The sequence below is a fragment of the Haemorhous mexicanus genome, chromosome 22 (genome assembly GCF_027477595.1).
Source record: "Haemorhous mexicanus isolate bHaeMex1 chromosome 22, bHaeMex1.pri, whole genome shotgun sequence".
Lineage (NCBI taxonomy): Eukaryota > Metazoa > Chordata > Aves > Passeriformes > Fringillidae > Haemorhous > Haemorhous mexicanus.
In genome coordinates this window covers 2134028-2151366 of record NC_082362.1, presented here as the reverse complement: position 1 = coordinate 2151366, position 17339 = coordinate 2134028, and the positions used below count along the sequence as shown (strand labels likewise).

Below are 17339 nucleotides of genomic sequence, written 5' to 3'. Positions count from 1 at the left end.
AGCCCTGCCTGGTCACTCTGGGACCTCACTGTGGATGGCACCTGTGTGAAATGTCACAGCCAGTGTGGGCTGCCCCAGGTCACTGCTGGAACATGCCCTGCTCTGCACTGAGATGTTTTGGTCCATTTCTTAGATATTACAGAGATTTTCCCTTTCTGGACAGAGCTGGCAGTGATTTCTCTAGTGGAAGCCTTCTGGGAATGATGCTAATCTAGTTTCCAAGGATTTGTTTATTGGGGCAGCACATGCTGGGCTAATGTCAGGGTATGTGCTCTGTGCTGTTTTTTCTATCCACAAGTGAAGTTTTAATAAGGGAATGTAGTACTCGGACAGCAGTTTGTGTTTTGGGATTTTTTTCCTTTTATTTTCTTCCAAAAAGCAGTAAAGGCAAAATTGGCTCAGTGAGTATTTATTGGCAAATTAGTGCTCCTAAAGCCTTCCTTTTTGCTTGTTCTTTTCTAGAGCTTGGAGAAATAAGATTTCACATAATGCATCTGGGATTGGATTACTGGATTGAATTTTGCAAAGTACACAGGGGATAGCTGAGCCTGTTTAGAAAGCAGCTAAGCCCCTCTGAGTCAGTAAAAATTCAATTCATGATAGTTGATGAGGGCTTTTTTGATGGGTTTTGTTTTGGGTAATTTATTTGCTGTTGGATGGCCACATTTCCTTTGAGGTATTTTATCAAGGTTTATTAAGCTTTTGGTGGAGGCTGTGGTGGGATACAGATTTTCTCTGAAAAGTGTGATGGAAAAATGCCTGGAAGCTGACATCCCTCCTCCTGCTTGCTCGTTGAACACAAACATTACATTTTAAAGGAACTCTTCAGTTGAATTTGTGTGTTGTGACCATTTTGGAAACCCACAGACCCACGACCAAACCTTGTCAAAGCTGTGGTTGTGGTGGGTTATTACTTTGCATCTGGTCTCTCCTGTTCTGAGGCTCTCCTGCCCCTCCCTCCCTCCTCCCCCTTCTCTCCTGCTGAGGTTTTGGTGCTGCAGCCAGGCCAGCCCCAGTCACCCCAGAGCAGAGGGAAAGATCTCTGTGAGTCTGATAACAGAGCTCAGGGCACAGCAGGGGCTGGGTTCTTGCTCTCTTGCAGGGGCAGATCTCATCTCAAATAATGGAATCTGAATTTAGATTCTCTCTTTCAAACTGGCCTGATTTTTATCCCCTGGACCTCCTTTTCTGTTTCCTAGGACAGTGGTACTGTGTTGCTGGTGCACCTGGGGTATTTTTAGGGGTTTTTTTGGTTGTTGGTTTTTCTTTGAAGGGGGGGAGTTGTGAGTTTTGCTTGTTTGTTTGGGGTTTTTATTTTTGATGCTTTGGCATTGAATTCTTTTGGCAGAGAACATCAGAGAGGAGGAGGTGTGAGTGGAAGAACCTGGGGGGTGGCTGGGCTAAGCAGAGGGAAAGGAGAAGCAGGAAGGCTGCAAATTTCTCAGTGTGTGGAATAAGTTTTAATAAGGTCATTGAGAACTCAGAATTAATTCTGAATGAGGTAAAAACTGCCACAGCAGGAAACCATAAAATATTTTATGGTAACCCTGTGTAGGATCCTTTAGTGTCCTGTGCATCCTATAATGGCCCTGGGAAGGAGATTGCAAAGTGTGATATGGGAGAGGGCTGTATCCTCCTCTCCCTTAAAGAGGAAATGGGCAAAGAAGCAAAATGCTTTTGCTCTTCTAACAGGAAGAAATAATGGTTTTCTAGGTGAGGTTTAATGCTCTCAGCAAATCTTTGCAGATTTTACATTACAGTCATTTCCTTGAGTCAGACTTCCCTGCTGCCTGCTAAGTAAACACAGAAAGCATAGATTATCAGTTAAGGGTATCGACAGCATTTCAAGTGCTATCAGAGAACATTTAATTCAGTTTAATTTTGTGATAAATCTCATGTTTAATCCTCTGGTTGCTCTGTAATCATGTCTCTATTGATCTTCTCTGAATGACTGCATGCAGTTTAATAAACTTTGCCATTAACCCAAGCTTTCTAAAAGAGGAGATTGATTCCAGTATCAAGTCTGATAGAACCAATAAGCACCCGAAAATCATTAAATGTGTCCATTATAAAATATTTGCATTAAGATCAAAGTAAAAGTGTAGAGGTGAATTTGCAGCTTATTAGAGAAAGGGTTTGCAATTGGAAAGTCTCAGTATGTCAGTCAAAATCAGCAGCAGTTTTCAACCTGGCTGATTCAAGCTGACACCTCCTTTCATTTCTTATTCCTCAAATCCCTCTTTCATCCTATTGAGCAATCTCCTTCTCTCGTTTCCCAGCCATAATTATATCCTTTAATTTATTCCATCTTTTTCACCCCAGGCGTTTGTTTAGTCCAGGGGTTTGAGGTCATTTTCACCTCGTAATAAGGCTGCAGACTTGGGTGTCCTTTTGAAGTGTTGGTTTGGATTTTCTGTCCTGAACTCCTTTTCTAAGGAGTGTCCTCGTTACATGAGGTACACCACTGGGATGGAGAAGTGGAGAGGGAAGTGCTGTGCTCCCTCTGTGTCAGGGCAGGCAGGGAGGAACAGGAGGAAGGCAGAACCACGTACCCAGACCTGGCTGAGTGACAGCACTGAGGCTGCAGATGCTCATCTCTTCCCTTCAGGATGGTGGAGAAGATACAAAAGACATTTCCCACCCTGCCCATCAGCTGTGGGGAACAAGGGAGGTGCAAGAAGCACCTGCTTGGCAGGAGGCAGGGAAGGGTCCCACAGGAACACCTGGCTGTGGTGGCCTGGCTGATGAAGGGCTGCAGAGGTTTGGAAGAGGAGAGACTGGCTTTGCTGTTGTTCCCAAAATAAACAAGCAGGCAGTGCAAGCCCTCATGTGCCTCGTGGGGTGCAGCAGTTGATCTCTCCTCTTTCCTGGCCACAGGGCTGCCTTGGTGTGGCTCTGGGAGGAGGGAGATGTGCCAGGAGCCCCCCTTAGCCTGCAGTGCTCTCCATGACCTGGTGTGCAGCCCTGCTGTTCCTGGGGGGGCTGCTCCATTTGCCTCTCCCAGGACTTTTGCACTGCAAAGCACAGATGGAATAGGATGTGGTTTTACTTCCATCTCACAGATGAGCTCTGCTGCATGGGAGGGCTGAAGGCCCAAATTCATGGTGCCATTTATTTCCTTTGGAAAGCCAGTCAATGGGAATTAAATAGTTTTAGGCCCCTGAATGCCTTCTTTGTGGTCAGGGGCTTAGCTGAGTGCTGCAGGTCACAGGGAGCACTGGGGGAGATCAGGAATTCCCACACCCACCTCCAGGCCCCCACATCAATAATTTACCTTCCCAGTCCAGCCAGCTCTAATCCTGTGCCTGGCAGGGCACAAGTGCTGATAAGGTCAGACAGGAGAGATTTGGATACCAGCCCCTACAAGCAGCTTAGAAAACAAATCTTTCCTAGGAAAGGTTTCCTTCCCAGTGCAGACTGATTTCCTGCTTATGGTTCTTATTCTCCTCAGCACATTCCGTGGCTCTGGAGAGATCTTTGCAGAGCTTTATCTGTTCCTGCTCCAGGCAAGTTTTACAGAGAGACAGGAGCTGGGATGTTTCTACAGCAGGAAGAGTTCAGTGCAGGCAGCCCTGCCATGAAGTGGGGTTTGACTCTAAGTGCTGCTGAAGTGATGTGATTCACAGCTTCTGTAACTCCTTGCAAGTTTGCTTCAGGCATTAGCAAAGCTCTTGACTTGAGATGTTCTGCTCTGGAAGCAGATCCCCTGACTGTGCATCCCTACCAAGTTACATTTGTAGCTTCTAGGTGGCTATAAACAAGAAATATTACAGTAATTGCTTTTCCAGCCACTAAATAGCCCAGAATATTAGATGACCCTTCAATTTTAAAAGATCTGTCTACAAAATATCTTGAATATTTGCAGAAGACATTATGTTTTCAGCCACAGTGAAGGAAATTCTCTTTTTCTCTGGTGTATGAGGTGGCTTTGCAGGGTCTGTGCCTTGAGATACAACTGGAGAAAGCAGCCAGCTCTGGTTTTCCCTGTTTATTTATTCATGCTGTGTTCTGTGCCCATTTAACTGGAGACTGTATTCTACATGCAAATAGAAGGAGGGCTCTGTTTCACCTCCTAGGAATTGGGGGTGTGTACCTGGTGGGGTTTTGGGTGATCCCACAAAGGCTGTGGAGCACCCACTGAGCCCAGAGCTGAAGCCAGGATGCCTTCCCAGCAGTGCAGAAATAGAGGTGAAAATGTGGCATTTCCCAGGGGGCTGGGCTCTGTGTGGGGCACAGGGTTTGGCCCTTTGTACAGGCACAGCAGCACAGTTCTGGTATTTATTCCTCCTGTACTTGAGTGAGGACTCTTGAGACAGGAGCAACTTAGGTCTCTTTGTGAGTGCTGGAAGGACAAGGCAATGATAAATCTTGTCTGTTATGCTAAGCTGTGCTTCTGAACTGCAGAGAGGGGGATTTGCCAGTGATCAGCACTGTACAAGAATGAAATCCCTCTGGTTTTTTGATCATCAAATTTATCTTCACTGTATCTGTTTCCTTGGGGAAGAATAAGCCAGCAAATGGAAAAGTTACATATTGCTCTGTTTCTTAAACTTTTGTTCTTTACTGGTTTTTTTCCAGCCTGAATGCAAGAAGGTGGTTTCATTTGCAGATGGGAAGCTGGACCATTGTTTCTTTTTTCCCTCTAATTGCAAAAAGGTTCTGATCCTTTTCCTAATGAGGAATATTGCCAAGCTCACCTTAAGTGTTGCAGTCCTCAGGGCCTAGCTGAGCTCTCTTTCTCTCTCCTTATTTTCTAATCACTGTTCTTTCTCTTTAAAATCCTTCCTCATCAGTCTTTTTTGGCTGTATGCCACATGCCAAAACAGTGGCAGAGTCAGGGAGTTCCTAAAGAAGAAAAAAAAAAAAAATCCAGAGGAATAAGAGACAGTAAGAGCTTAGAAAAGCTCCTGTGCTGAATAGTTAAAATTCTTGACATATCAGATGAAAAGGGTTGTTTTAAAATAGATTAACTTCTTCTTAAGGCTTAATAATTACAACCCATTATTATGTAGAGATTTTTTGGCTGGGTGAAAAAATCTGCAGTTGGATTACTCATGGATCACACCCCCTGGCACAGTCCATGAGTGGTTCTGCTAATTCTGTCCTTTGCTCAGTCCTGCATTCTCTGTCCTGCTGGCCTGGGTGTGCAGAGGGATGCTCTGGGTTCCCTGTGTGGCTGTAAGGCTGCCTGTGTGCTGCAGAAGTGCATGGCAGGGGTGTTCCCATCCCTGGCACAGGGGTGTTCCCAGCCCTGGCACAGGGGTGTTCCCATCCCGGCCAGGGGTGTTCCCATCCCGGGCAGGGGTGTTCCCAGCCCTGGCACAGGGGTGTTCCCATCCCTGGCACAGGGGTGTTCCCAGCCCTGGCACAGGGGTGTTCCCAGCCCTGGCACAGGGGTGTTCCCAGCCAGGGCAGGGGTGTTCCCAGCCCTGGCACAGGGGTGTTCCCATCCCTGGCACAGGGGTGTTCCCATCCCTGGCACAGGGGTGTTCCCATCCCAGGCAGGGGTGTTCCCATCCCTGGCACAGGGGTGTTCCCATCCCTGGCACAGGGGTGTTCCCATCCCGGGCACAGGGGTGTTCCCAGCCCTGGCACAGGGGTGTTCCCAGCCCTGGCACAGGGGTGTTCCCAGCCCTGGCACAGGGGTGTTCCCATCCCTGGCACAGGGGTGTTCCCAGCCCTGGCACAGGGGTGTTCCCAGCCCTGGCACAGGGGTGTTCCCAGCCAGGGCAGGGGTGTTCCCAGCCCTGGCACAGGGGTGTTCCCATCCCTGGCACAGGGGTGTTCCCATCCCTGGCACAGGGGTGTTCCCATCCCAGGCAGGGGTGTTCCCATCCCTGGCACAGGGGTGTTCCCATCCCTGGCACAGGGGTGTTCCCATCCCGGGCACAGGGGTGTTCCCAGCCCTGGCACAGGGGTGTTCCCAGCCCTGGCACAGGGGTGTTCCCATCCCTGGCACAGGGGTGTTCCCAGCCAGGGCAGGGGTGTTCCCAGCCCTGGCACAGGGGTGTTCCCATCCCGGGCAGGGGTGTTCCCATCCCGGGCAGGGGTGTTCCCATCCCGGGCACAGGGGTGTTCCCATCCCTGGCACAGGGGTGTTCCCATCCCTGGCACAGGGGTGTTCCCAGCCCTGGCACAGGGGTGTTCCCAGCCCGGGCACAGGGGTGTTCCCATCCAGGGCAGGGGTGTTCCCATCCCTGGCACAGGGGTGTTCCCATCCCTGGCACAGGGGTGTTCCCATCCCTGGCACAGGGGTGTTCCCAGCCCTGGCACAGGGGTGTTCCCAGCCCTGGCACAGGGGTGTTCCCATCCCGGGCAGGGGTGTTCCCAGCCCTGGCACAGGGGTGTTCCCAGCCCTGGCACAGGGGTGTTCCCAGCCAGGGCAGGGGTGTTCCCAGCCCTGGCACAGGGGTGTTCCCAGCCCGGGCAGGGGTGTTCCCATCCCGGGCAGGGGTGTTCCCATCCCGGGCACAGGGGTGTTCCCAGCCCTGGCACAGGGGTGTTCCCATCCCTGGCACAGGGGTGTTCCCAGCCCTGGCACAGGGGTGTTCCCAGCCCTGGCACAGGGGTGTTCCCAGCCCTGGCACAGGGGTGTTCCCATCCCGGGCACAGGGGTGTTCCCAGCCCTGGCACAGGGGTGTTCCCAGCCCTGGCACAGGGGTGTTCCTATCCCGGGCAGGGGTGTTCCTATCCCGGGCAGGGGTGTTCCCAGCCCGGCCAGGGGTGTTCCCAGCCCTGGCACAGGGGTGTTCCCAGCCCGGGCAGGGGTGTTCCCATCCCGGGCAGGGGTGTTCCCATCCCTGGCACAGGGGTGTTCCCATCCCGGGCACAGGGGTGTTCCCATCCCGGGCAGGGGTGTTCCCATCCCGGGCACAGGGGTGTTCCCAGCCCTGGCACAGGGGTGTTCCCATCCCGGGCACAGGGGTGTTCCCAGCCCTGGCACAGGGGTGTTCCCATCCCGGGCAGGGGTGTTCCCATCCCGGGCAGGGGTGTTCCCATCCCGGGCACAGGGGTGTTCCCATCCCGGGCAGGGGTGTTCCCAGCCAGGGCAGGGGTGTTCCCATCCCTGGCACAGGGGTGTTCCCATCCCTGGCACAGGGGTGTTCCCATCCCTGGCACAGGGGTGTTCCCAGCCAGGGCAGGGGTGTTCCCAGCCCTGGCACAGGGGTGTTCCCAGCCAGGGCAGGGGTGTTCCCAGCCCTGGCACAGGGGTGTTCCCAGCCCTGGCACAGGGGTGTTCCCAGCCCGGGCAGGGGTGTTCCCAGCCCTCCCTACAGGTGTTTCCTCATTTGTTTTTACCTGGGCTGGCTCAGTGGTGGCTCTGTCCCCACTCCAGGTGTTCCCATCCAGCCTCGAGGCTGGCAGGGCAGCAAAGCCAAGTGTGTCCCAGCTCAATGTGGCCAGGAGATTGTAGGGATCATCCTGAGACCTTTGCAATGCTCTGGACTTTCCTGGTGCTGCACATCTTCCCACAAGACAAGGAATGCAGAGGTGCTTCTGATTCCATTTACAAACCATAATACATTTTTTATGACTGCTGAGTGCTGTGCTAATGAGTGGTGCCAGGCTGAAGTCATCTGTTTCCCTGTGCAGGGGCAGCAGGGATGAGAGCTGTCTAAGCCCACATGCATTCATTGTAACCCTAAGATAAGGGGGATACCCTTGAAATGTAAAATTTATTGGCCCACTAACTCCTTGCCCGGGTCTGTGGCCTGCCAACCAAAGAGCTGTTTGAATTATTCAGAGAACACAATGTGTGTGGAGGATGGAGGAGCCCACAGCCAGCTTTGTGCCAGCTGCTCCTGCAGTGGAATTTTATTTCCCCCCAGTGAAATCTCCTGGAATGTGTGTTTTGATCAGTATATGCAAATACTGTATAACTAAAGATACAAATGTACAAAATTTTAATTTTTTGGGAGAAAGTTTAAAATTTTAAAATACTTTTTTTCCATTCTAAATGAGGGGAAAAAGGTGAAAATTAAGAAAACTATGTGAAGAAAAAAAATCTGGACGAAATTAAGAAAACTATGAGAAGAAAAAAAATCTGAGCAACTCCTCAGTTCTACATTTTGGTGTAGAACTGAGGAGTTGCTCAATTATCTAGACAAACTGAAATATTTGTGTTTCATATGATTTTATGTGGTTCTTGAAAACTGTTCAGTTGGGGTCTCTCCACCATGACCAGCCCCTTTCCCAAGGACAAACACCCCTGGCCCTGCTGTGACCTGAGGCAAGGACAGCAGTGGGAGATGCCAGTCAGGGGGATGTGCTCCTGCCCCAGACCAGGGCAGTGCTGTGCAAGGCTGGACTGCCTGGGACAGGACAGTGCTGGCTCCTCAGATCTGTGACACCCTGGCGTGTCACAGCACAGGGGACAAACAAACTCAGCACTGCTGCAGTGCTCCTCTCTCTGCCTTACCTCTGATCCTAACTGAGCAGGGCAGGAGCACTGGAGCCCTCTTCCCTGGCATGGAGATTTCAAGGGAGCATCCCCAGGGACTCCTCTCCACATCTCTTTTCTATTTCTTTTCATTCCTCAAACAAAGAAAATAAATATGAGCACGTGGCCCTGCTGCTCACAGGGTAAGTCAGGCACATTTATTTAAGGCACAGCACTGTGAGATAAGCCCAGAGCTGTGGGAATCCATCTCCCCTGGCTGCGAGGGCTGTGAGCAGCCTGGGGGCTCTCAGCTGGGTGGAGCACGGGGGGGATGGAGGGGCTTAGACCTGTGGTGCTGGACTCAGAGCTGGGGCTGGTTCTGCTCAGTCATGCCCAGGGAGCAGGGATGGGCTGCAGGGGCAGCACAGCCCTGGCTGCTCTGCCAGATGCCAGCCTGCAGGGGCAGGGACAGCAGGTACTCCCCAAAGGGCACTGAAGAGTTTGCAGGAGGAGTCGAGAGAGCGTGGCTGAGGTGGTGTCAGCAGAGGACACAGGGACAGGCCAGGTCTCGCTGCTGTTTCAGCTCAAAAGGCAGCTCCAGGTGTGCTGGAGGTCACTGAGTCAAATCTGCAGCAAAGACAAAACCTTGGGCTTTGCTGGCAACTTGTGGTAGACCCAGAAAAACCTCTAGAGAAAACACAATGGGACTGTCAGGCTGGCAGGAGCTGGCTGCAGCCAGAGCTTCAGGATCTCTTGGCAGGAGCTCCCAGGCTGCTGGCTGAACCAGTCAGAGCAGAAGCAACTGTGTGTACTTTGCCTTCCACAAAGCCAGGCAGCTTCAAGAAAAACACTTCCCTGCTCTGCAGTGGAGGCTGGCTTTGCTCAGCACTTGCTCAGCACTGGCTCCAAGATGAGGGTTTTGCTAACTCAGGCTGCACAGGCTGCAGCAGTTTCTGGAGTGTTCTGCACAACTGTAACATGTTCTGGCACAGTATTGCAGTGACAAAACAGAGCAGGGAGGGGCTGACATGGCTGAGAATACAATGTCATGTTTGAAAACATGAAATAAATGAATAGCAATCAATTGCTCTGATGCTCATCTCCATGTATGACACCAGCTTTTACCAGCTCAACACCTGGCACCAGTCTTAGATTTCCTCTGCCTCCAGCTTGTTCTTCTGTGTGGCATTGAGGGAGGCCATGGCCCCACATTATTTTAGAAACAGCTCTTCCCAGTATCCTTGTAACACATGGTGCTCACTAAAGCCCAATTTTCAGGAGTGCTCAGCTGCTGAAATCAATGAAGGCTGTGCTTCATTAGAGAGAAAGTGCTCAGTGGAGCCAAGTTCTCTGAAAAATCAAATCTCAGGTGTTTGCCAATGAATGGGTAAAATTAGCAGATGTTTCTGACCTGAACATGTCAGGACTGTTATTGCCACCTATCAAATGGGAATAGTGAAATACCTTTGGCAAAACAGCTGTAAAATGGGCCACTGGTATTTGTTGAGCATCTATCTGATACTATCAGGAGGAGCTGTACAGAAAAGCCCTTGAGGAAATTAATCATTGTGCATTCAGAGGAGGCTGTGAATGGAGTGTCAGTAAACAAGGCCTAGGTCCACACTATGGACAAAGAGGAGCAAACAAAATCCTGAGTGGTTGCTCATTAGCTGAACACCTTCCATTCTGTGTAGGGAAATAGGAGCATGGGATCATGTAATTAAAGATTGTATCTTGGCATGCATGCACAAGGGGCCTGATTAAGGTGGTGGCTGCAGCCTTAATCCTGGCCTTTCATAACTTCCAAGCCCTTGACTTTGTAACCTCAATAATGTTGCCTTAATGTGTTTCTGTGTGCAGTTCAAATCAGGACCTGAAAAGGCACCTTCTGTTTATCAATGCTATTGTTAACAAATGGTTTTGGGATGAAAAATCAAAGCAATCTCTTTGCCACAGAAGTGCTTTCACACGACATATCTGGAGCAGACAGCAACTTGCTCTGCTATTGTTTTCCTTCCTCTGCAGCCATCCAGCATCCCCCAGCCTGGCACTGCCTTTCATCCCCTCTGTTGCACAACCCCTTCTGCACAACACTGAACCACTTTGTTTTCAGATTCCAGAGGGATGCAGGAGGCAATGGATTGCAACTTTATGCAATCAAAGCAAACAAAACAAGATTAAACCTTTCTGTGGAGGTCTTGTGGCTTGAAGGAATTGCTGGGATTAATGGATGGGCTACTGCACCCAGTATAGCTGACATCACACCTCTCTTCACCAGTCCCTTCTGGTTTAAAATACCATAACAGTGACACTGAGAATCCTTTTCTCTTCTGCACTGTGCTTTACACCTGCCTTCCTTTTCCTCTGGTATTACTTTAAGAGTGTTTGTAAATTTTTTTTTCCCCTAGATAAATGCTTCTGAGAAACTAGTCATTCATCAGAAGAATACACAGTACATTTAACTGTTTTATCTGGAGGTAAATTAATGGCTATTATAAGCATCTCATTTTATTTTCTGGTTTTGATTAGAAGAACTGGTCAGTGCATTATTTTCAGACCTTCACATCTTGTTGTTCCTGCTGGAATTAAAACAGCAAATTATGAAACATGAGAGAGGTATTGAAGATTTGGGGAATTTTTATCCATCAGCTGTAAAAATTCTCCAATGTAACAGAAACACAATAGGAGTTGATGGGGGCTGTCAAGATGTGATGGCAAACTGGGTACCCAGACTAGCAGTGTTTCTGAAGGGGTTTGGGTCAGTTTGTGCAGCTGTTTGTGCAGGTTTGGGTTGGGTTTGTGCAGGTTTGGGTTGGGTTTGTGCAGGTTTGGGTTAGGTTTGGGTTTAGTTTGTGCAGGTTTAGGTTTGGTTTGTGCAGGTTTGGGTTCAGTTTGTGTGTGTTGCTGCCCTGGATTCCCAGCTAATGATTCCCCCTGTGTGATGCTTCCCTGGCAGGGTGGGCAGGCCCTGGCACAGGGTGCCCAGAGCAGCTGGGGCTGCCCCTGGATCCCTGGCAGTGCCCAAGGCCAGGCTGGATGGGGCTGGAACAGCCTGGGACAGTGGGAGGTGTCCCTGCCATGGCAGGAGTGGCACTGGGTGGGCTTTAAGGTCCCTCCCAACCCAAACCCTTCTGGGATTCTGTGCTGGCCAGGCTGTAGGGTTTCTCTCAGCTGTACCCTGCAGGCATCCTAATTTCTTGCAGGCTGACCCTCTGTACCCAGTGCAGGGGGTGAATGTGGGGTGGTGGCTCTGCCATGGTTTCTGGTTCTGTGCTGTTCCCTTTGGCTGTTTCTTACTTCCCCCATGTCCCATCCCACCCCTCAGAGCTGCTGCAGCTGACAGCAGGCTTGGGATGGAACTGGGAAAGAATTTCAAATTGACTTTTGTAGCTACTGAAAATGTATTTTCTTTTCCCTTAATTAGCTTCTTCCTTCTGCACTAGTGTTCCCCATGAAATGTGAATTGTTTGTACCTTGAGAGGCTCCAGAAGTTCCTCTCTTACAGTTCTGTTTGACACAGACCTTTGGATGTCTGAATAGTGAACGGGCAGACTGGCAGCTTCAAGCTTGGTTTTCTAAATACTTGTGTTTAAAGTGGAGTATTGCACTGATATTTCATAACTGGTTGATATTTTAAAAAATTTCTAATTCGTTTATACTTTGGAGAGTTCTTGGAGAGAAGGATAAATTGTTGTGCTCTGATATAAAGCTGTAAAAGACTTTAGCAAGAACCTGAGGAGCAAATAATTGCAATATAGTTGTAGGCTGTTAGAATTGTATTTTGGTTTAACTAGCACTGCAGTGTAAACTACTCCTGTTTTTAGTAATCAGTTTTTAAATGTTGTATTTTACTGAGGTCACATTCAGTGCAAATTCAGAAAATAAGTTTTTGCAACATTGGAATTGCAGTGATAATCCACAGGCATGGTTTGGAAAGGTCAAGGCTTGAAATCCCTGAGCAGCTCCTGAAATGTTCATCCAGGGCAATTTGCAGTGCATTTGCTACACACTGTGCTTACAGTGTTGTTTTTCATCCAGCATTCCCAGAGAAAAATCCTGTAAGAAGGAGAGAACAGAGTTATTCTCATGTAGTTTTTAAGGTGTTGTCAGAGGGCAGGGGTGGGCAGTGATGGGCTCTGGGGGTTCAGGGGAGTGATGAGTGCACCCCACAAAGCCCTGCTCTGCTGCCACTGAGGGCTTGATGTTTAATCAGGCAGTTGTCATTTATGTAGCAAGAAGATGGACTTTGCTGAAATAAATCAGGCACAGCTCCCTGAAAGACCTGATGAGAGTGAGTGTGTCCTTCAAGCCTCCTGCCAAGAGAAATGGTCTGGTGGAGCCAGATCACTGATGGTCTGGGGGCTGCTTCTCCTCCCTGGGCTGGGCTGAGGCTGTGGGTGCTGACCAGAGCCAGGTGATTGCAGTGCCCTGCCAGGCAGGAGCCAGCTCAGCACCACAGGCCCCTCCCTGCCAGGGCACCCACAGCACCATCAGCCTGATTAATGTGCCCAATAGAAATAAAACAAATGGAAATTTTTTTAGATTATACAGTACACTCATAAATATTAATGCACTTTAGTATTGAATTGCCTGTAATTACATATTTATACATTTAAGTCACCTTCCTGATACACTTAAGGCACTTTACTGATGAAAGATATCTCCAAAAGAGAAGGTTTTAAACTGTGCCTAATATGTTTGTAGGATTTACTGAATAATGTGTGGGCTTGTATGCTGGCAGGAGAGGAGAAAAACCTCCATTAAAGACTGAGAGTGTTCATGGGGTTTGCTCAGGCTGAATCCACTCCTTGGGTAGCTGCTGAAAAATCTGTCTCAACATGAAATATTGCTACATCTTCTTATCTATGTAGATAAGGTCTGTGCAGTCCTGTCACCTTAGAGTAATTACAGCTTATTACTCTAATCATGATGATGCCTGAAGACTGTAATTAAGATTGTGCTGGCTAATGTACTAGCACACGGCAGGGTACAGCTATTGTCCTATCTAAACAAGGCAAAGATAAAAATGGGATGAGGGAGAAAGGGCAGAAGTGGGGAAGTGATTTATGCAGGGCTGTGGTTCCCAGCCAAGCACTGCCTCCACAGAGCCTGGGGGCTCCACGGGGCAGAACCTGAGACAATCCTGAGGGAATCCATCAAATCAGAGGGTCTGGGAAAGCTGCAGAAGGCAGGGCTCAGAGACAGCAGAACTGTGGTCAGAGCTGAGCAGGAGCCATGAGATTGGTCAGCAGGAAAATTATGTAAAAAGTAGAAAAGTAAGGACAAACAGAACAATGGTCTGTGTATTAATGCTTGTCTAGAATAACTCCCCAAGCTGCAGAAAAGTTTATCTAGTGAGATATTAGGGAGTTCTAAGCTTAATAATGGAGCTCTGTGCATTGTGTTTGAAGGCTCACAAGCAGGTGTTGTATTTGAAATAAGCAAGCATTGTTTAACCAAAGGTACCTGTGCTTACAGTGGTGGATAGAACCACTGTCAGTGTGCTTCTGCTTTGTGTGATTGGTCAAAAAACTTTTAAAGTGAGTTGTAACATTGAGTTCTTGGTCTGCTGCCTGGGGTGTGAGCTGCTGGCACCTTCCCATTGCCAGACCCATGGAATGAGAGCAATGCTGGAAAATACAACAGCTCAAGGCACGATCCCAGCAGTCCTGTCCTGTTCATGGTTTGTACACAGACCCTGGCTGGTGATAAATCCCAGGCAGTTTGCACCTCAAACACCAGGAGAACATTCTGGGAGAGTTCTATTCAAGCTACTTTTAATGCATCTTGTCCACCTGTGTCTAAGTTTTATTCTTTTATCATGCCCTCAGCCAGTCTGCAGATGAAGAATTTAACACACATTTCTATGCACACATTTATTGTCAGGCCAAGTCAGTGTCTCTGTTGAAATCCATGAGAGGCTGTTCCCCACAGGTCCCTCACAGGGGTTTGATCCCCAGAGCTCTGTAATTTCCCTCACAGTGGTGGCAGCTGGTGAAAAGCAGACAGCTCTTCTGGAGGAACAGGGCTGTCTAAACAGCAACCCTTATGGCTAAATTTCACAGCAAGCCCACCCACCAAATAGGATTTTAGGTCCCTTTCACAAGTTAGGCACATCTGGAGCTCCTTGGGGTCTTTTTGCTTTGAGCAGAAGAGGAACATTCCTCAAGTTTGAACACTCCTGCCAATCCTTCCTTCTGCCCTGGAAGGTGCCTTTCCATCCAGGCTGGGGGAGGCTTTGTGCATTTGGTGTCACTCATCTTGCCACAGGTGTGGGAACAGATTCCTTCCTCCCAGCTCTCCTGGGCTCCAGGTTCTTTAGGTGTTCCTGACAATTTCTGAAGCCTTGTGCAGTTGTCTGGAACAAGGGCTCTGAGGAAGGGTCATCCCAGGTACACCCACAGTGATCTGCTGAGTCTGACCCATCTCCCACCCCCCTTAAAGCTAATAGAACCAGTTATTTCTTGATGGAACTGCCTGGCCCCTTTAGACATTTTATAAGCTTCTGGAAGCCTGCCACTGTTTCATTTAGATCACTCACAGCTGGGAGAAAAATCCCACAAAAGCTACTTAGTCATTAGAAGAATTTTTTTTTTCCAGAAAGTTTTCTCTTTGTTCACTCTTTCAGCCTCTCACATTTACAGTGAATCCTCTTGAATAGCATTTGTGTCTACAAGCATGAGCTCTGTGTTTTACCAGAAGTCTTTGCTGCTATAATGTTCTACTCATAAAACATTGGGTTTTTTTAATGCTGATCTGAAAAAAAAGAATTGTTAGCAGCATGACAGCTGTCCAAAGTTACAGATCAGTTCTAACATAAAATATCTGCTGTTTTATAACCTGCCCTTGCTGTCCAGGAGGTCCAGGGGTGTTTGTGTGTGCTGCAGTTTTACAAAGCTGGTGCTGGGGAGCACTGGTGAAATGGTTACTGCACCTGAGAATTTGCCTTCCTGCATTTATGGTGTGCAGCTAAACCTAAAACCTTCCTGGGAAGGGAGGCAGAAGGTGTGCTGAGGAAAAAAAGTTATTCCTGCTTTTAATTTCCTTGGGCAGCTCCCCAGGATCCCCCTGCTTGTGCTCAAGGAGATCCCAAAGCATTTTAGGAAGATCAGGGCCAATCCTGAGCTCTTTCTCAGCAGGGGCAGGGAGGGACCAGTGAGCAGACACAGGAGGTTTCTTAAAGGACTAATCCTGTGTTGTAGCTAAGGATGCTCAAATTCTCTTTCATGAGGTTGGACAAGGCTCCTAACGTTTTGGATAGGAAAAACTGTGAAGAAAAACCCTGGGAAAAGTCCTGTGGTGTCTTAGGTGAAGGAAAGGGAGAAAAAATGTCTTATAGCTTCTGTTCATTACTCCCATCTTTAATGCCTGTAAAATCATTCCCTTTGCTAAATATCAAATTTGAACAATGACTGTCTTCAGTTTAATTAATCATCTCATTGGTTTCAGTTATGAATTTTGTGAAGCTCTTGTGTTTTAGAGAGTCATTTAGGGAGCAGTCTTTAATTAAAGCCAAACTGCTTTTTGCCTTCAGGCATGTTTTTTTGCATAAAAAGGTGCCATAATTTGAATTATATTCTCCCGAGCCTCAGTCTTTATGTGACACAGGGACCAATAGCCCTTCCTGCTGTCAGTTATAATATTAAGTGACTGTAAACAACAGCTGAAAGGCTCACAAGATTACCCAGCACCTTATGGTAGGCATGCAAGCTTCTGGCCCAAGCCAGGCACGTTAGCAGAGAGTGCTGAAAGCACAGCCCTGCTTCAGTAACCTCCCCTCCCAGGGCAGCACCAGACCCCAACTGGGCAGCTCCAAGAGTAGATGGGACTCAGCACATTGCATTTCTTGGATGCAGAATCTGCACTGTAATTAACATCTTCTCAATAGCTTCTCTTTCTTCTCTCCTAATGAATTCTCCAGCCTCCTCTTCCTCTGCCTGTAATTCTGTGCTGTTGAAAGAGATTCGTTTCAAGTAGCATTTATCTGAAATGAAAACAGGGGTTCTGTGTGTTGCAGGTTATTTGTAAGAAAACAGCTGTGGGCTAAGTGACACAACTCACATTTGTGTTACAAGAGTGGAGTATTTTTTATAGACAGACATTGATTCTGGGGGTTAAAGGGTCAGTGACAAAGTTTTCAAATACAAGTTGCTTTTTTCTTGCACTTTTCACCCCTCTCCCTGAGACTTGGAAATCTACTGCTTTAGTCAGGCTAGAGGGAAGCATGCCCTGAAGTCAAAGGAGATTCATTGGCCCTAATTGGATTTAGGTCAGCTCGTGCCTTGGCTTCTCAAATACAAGAAATAATAAGAATAAATATTGAAAAGTCAAGCATTGTTTAGATCAAAGCAGATTGTTAATTTAAGCATGATAAACAAATGCTGTCTTCTGAATGTGTGCTCTCTTGATACATGAGATGCTGATGAGAATTGAGGTTGGCTGTGTGAAGTCTCAAGGGGGATGTGTCTCCTTCCATGCACTCACTTCATCCTGCCAATTTTATTTAGCATTTGCCTATCTTTTGATTCAGAGGACATCAGTGAAGGGTGGGTTTGTCCCTGAGAGTGCTTTGCAGGTCACCTGGAACCAAACCAGAGCTGTAGTTTGACCACAGTGTTTTTCTCCTCCCTCTGCAGAAGGACATAGCTCTGAAACCTCAGGAACGTGTGGAGAAGCGACAGAATCCTCTAGCCAAGAAGAAAAGGGAAGCACTTACCAATGGGCTGTCATACCTGCCAAAAAAGAACAGGCTCCACCACCACCAGTACAGCTCCGACCGGGAAAATGACCGAAACCTGTGCCAGCACCTTGGCAAAAGGAAGAAGTTACCCAAGGGCCTCAGACAGGTGGGAGACAAGTTTCCTGCTGCGGGGAGGGAGGGCTCTGCGCGTTGGTTCATGGTATGTAGAAGCCAATTTCTCATTTTGTGGGATTGCTCATTTTAATGCTTTTGTGGTTG

The 17339-nt window shown here is 48.4% G+C and overlaps 1 protein-coding gene across 6 annotated transcripts in view; it reads left to right on the top strand.

Moving 5' to 3' along the window:
* Positions 1–17339, top strand: part of AUTS2 (activator of transcription and developmental regulator AUTS2) — a 797141-nt gene that overhangs the window by 203386 nt on the left and 576416 nt on the right. For 4 of the 6 annotated variants that reach the window (XM_059866081.1, XM_059866084.1, XM_059866082.1 and 1 more), the window contains exon 2: positions 17017–17280. In XM_059866081.1, the coding sequence (XP_059722064.1) occupies positions 17017–17280 (264 nt within the window). The remainder of the gene's footprint in view (positions 1–17016; positions 17281–17339) is intronic. The other 2 variants (XM_059866086.1, XM_059866083.1) reach the window with 1 other exon arrangement.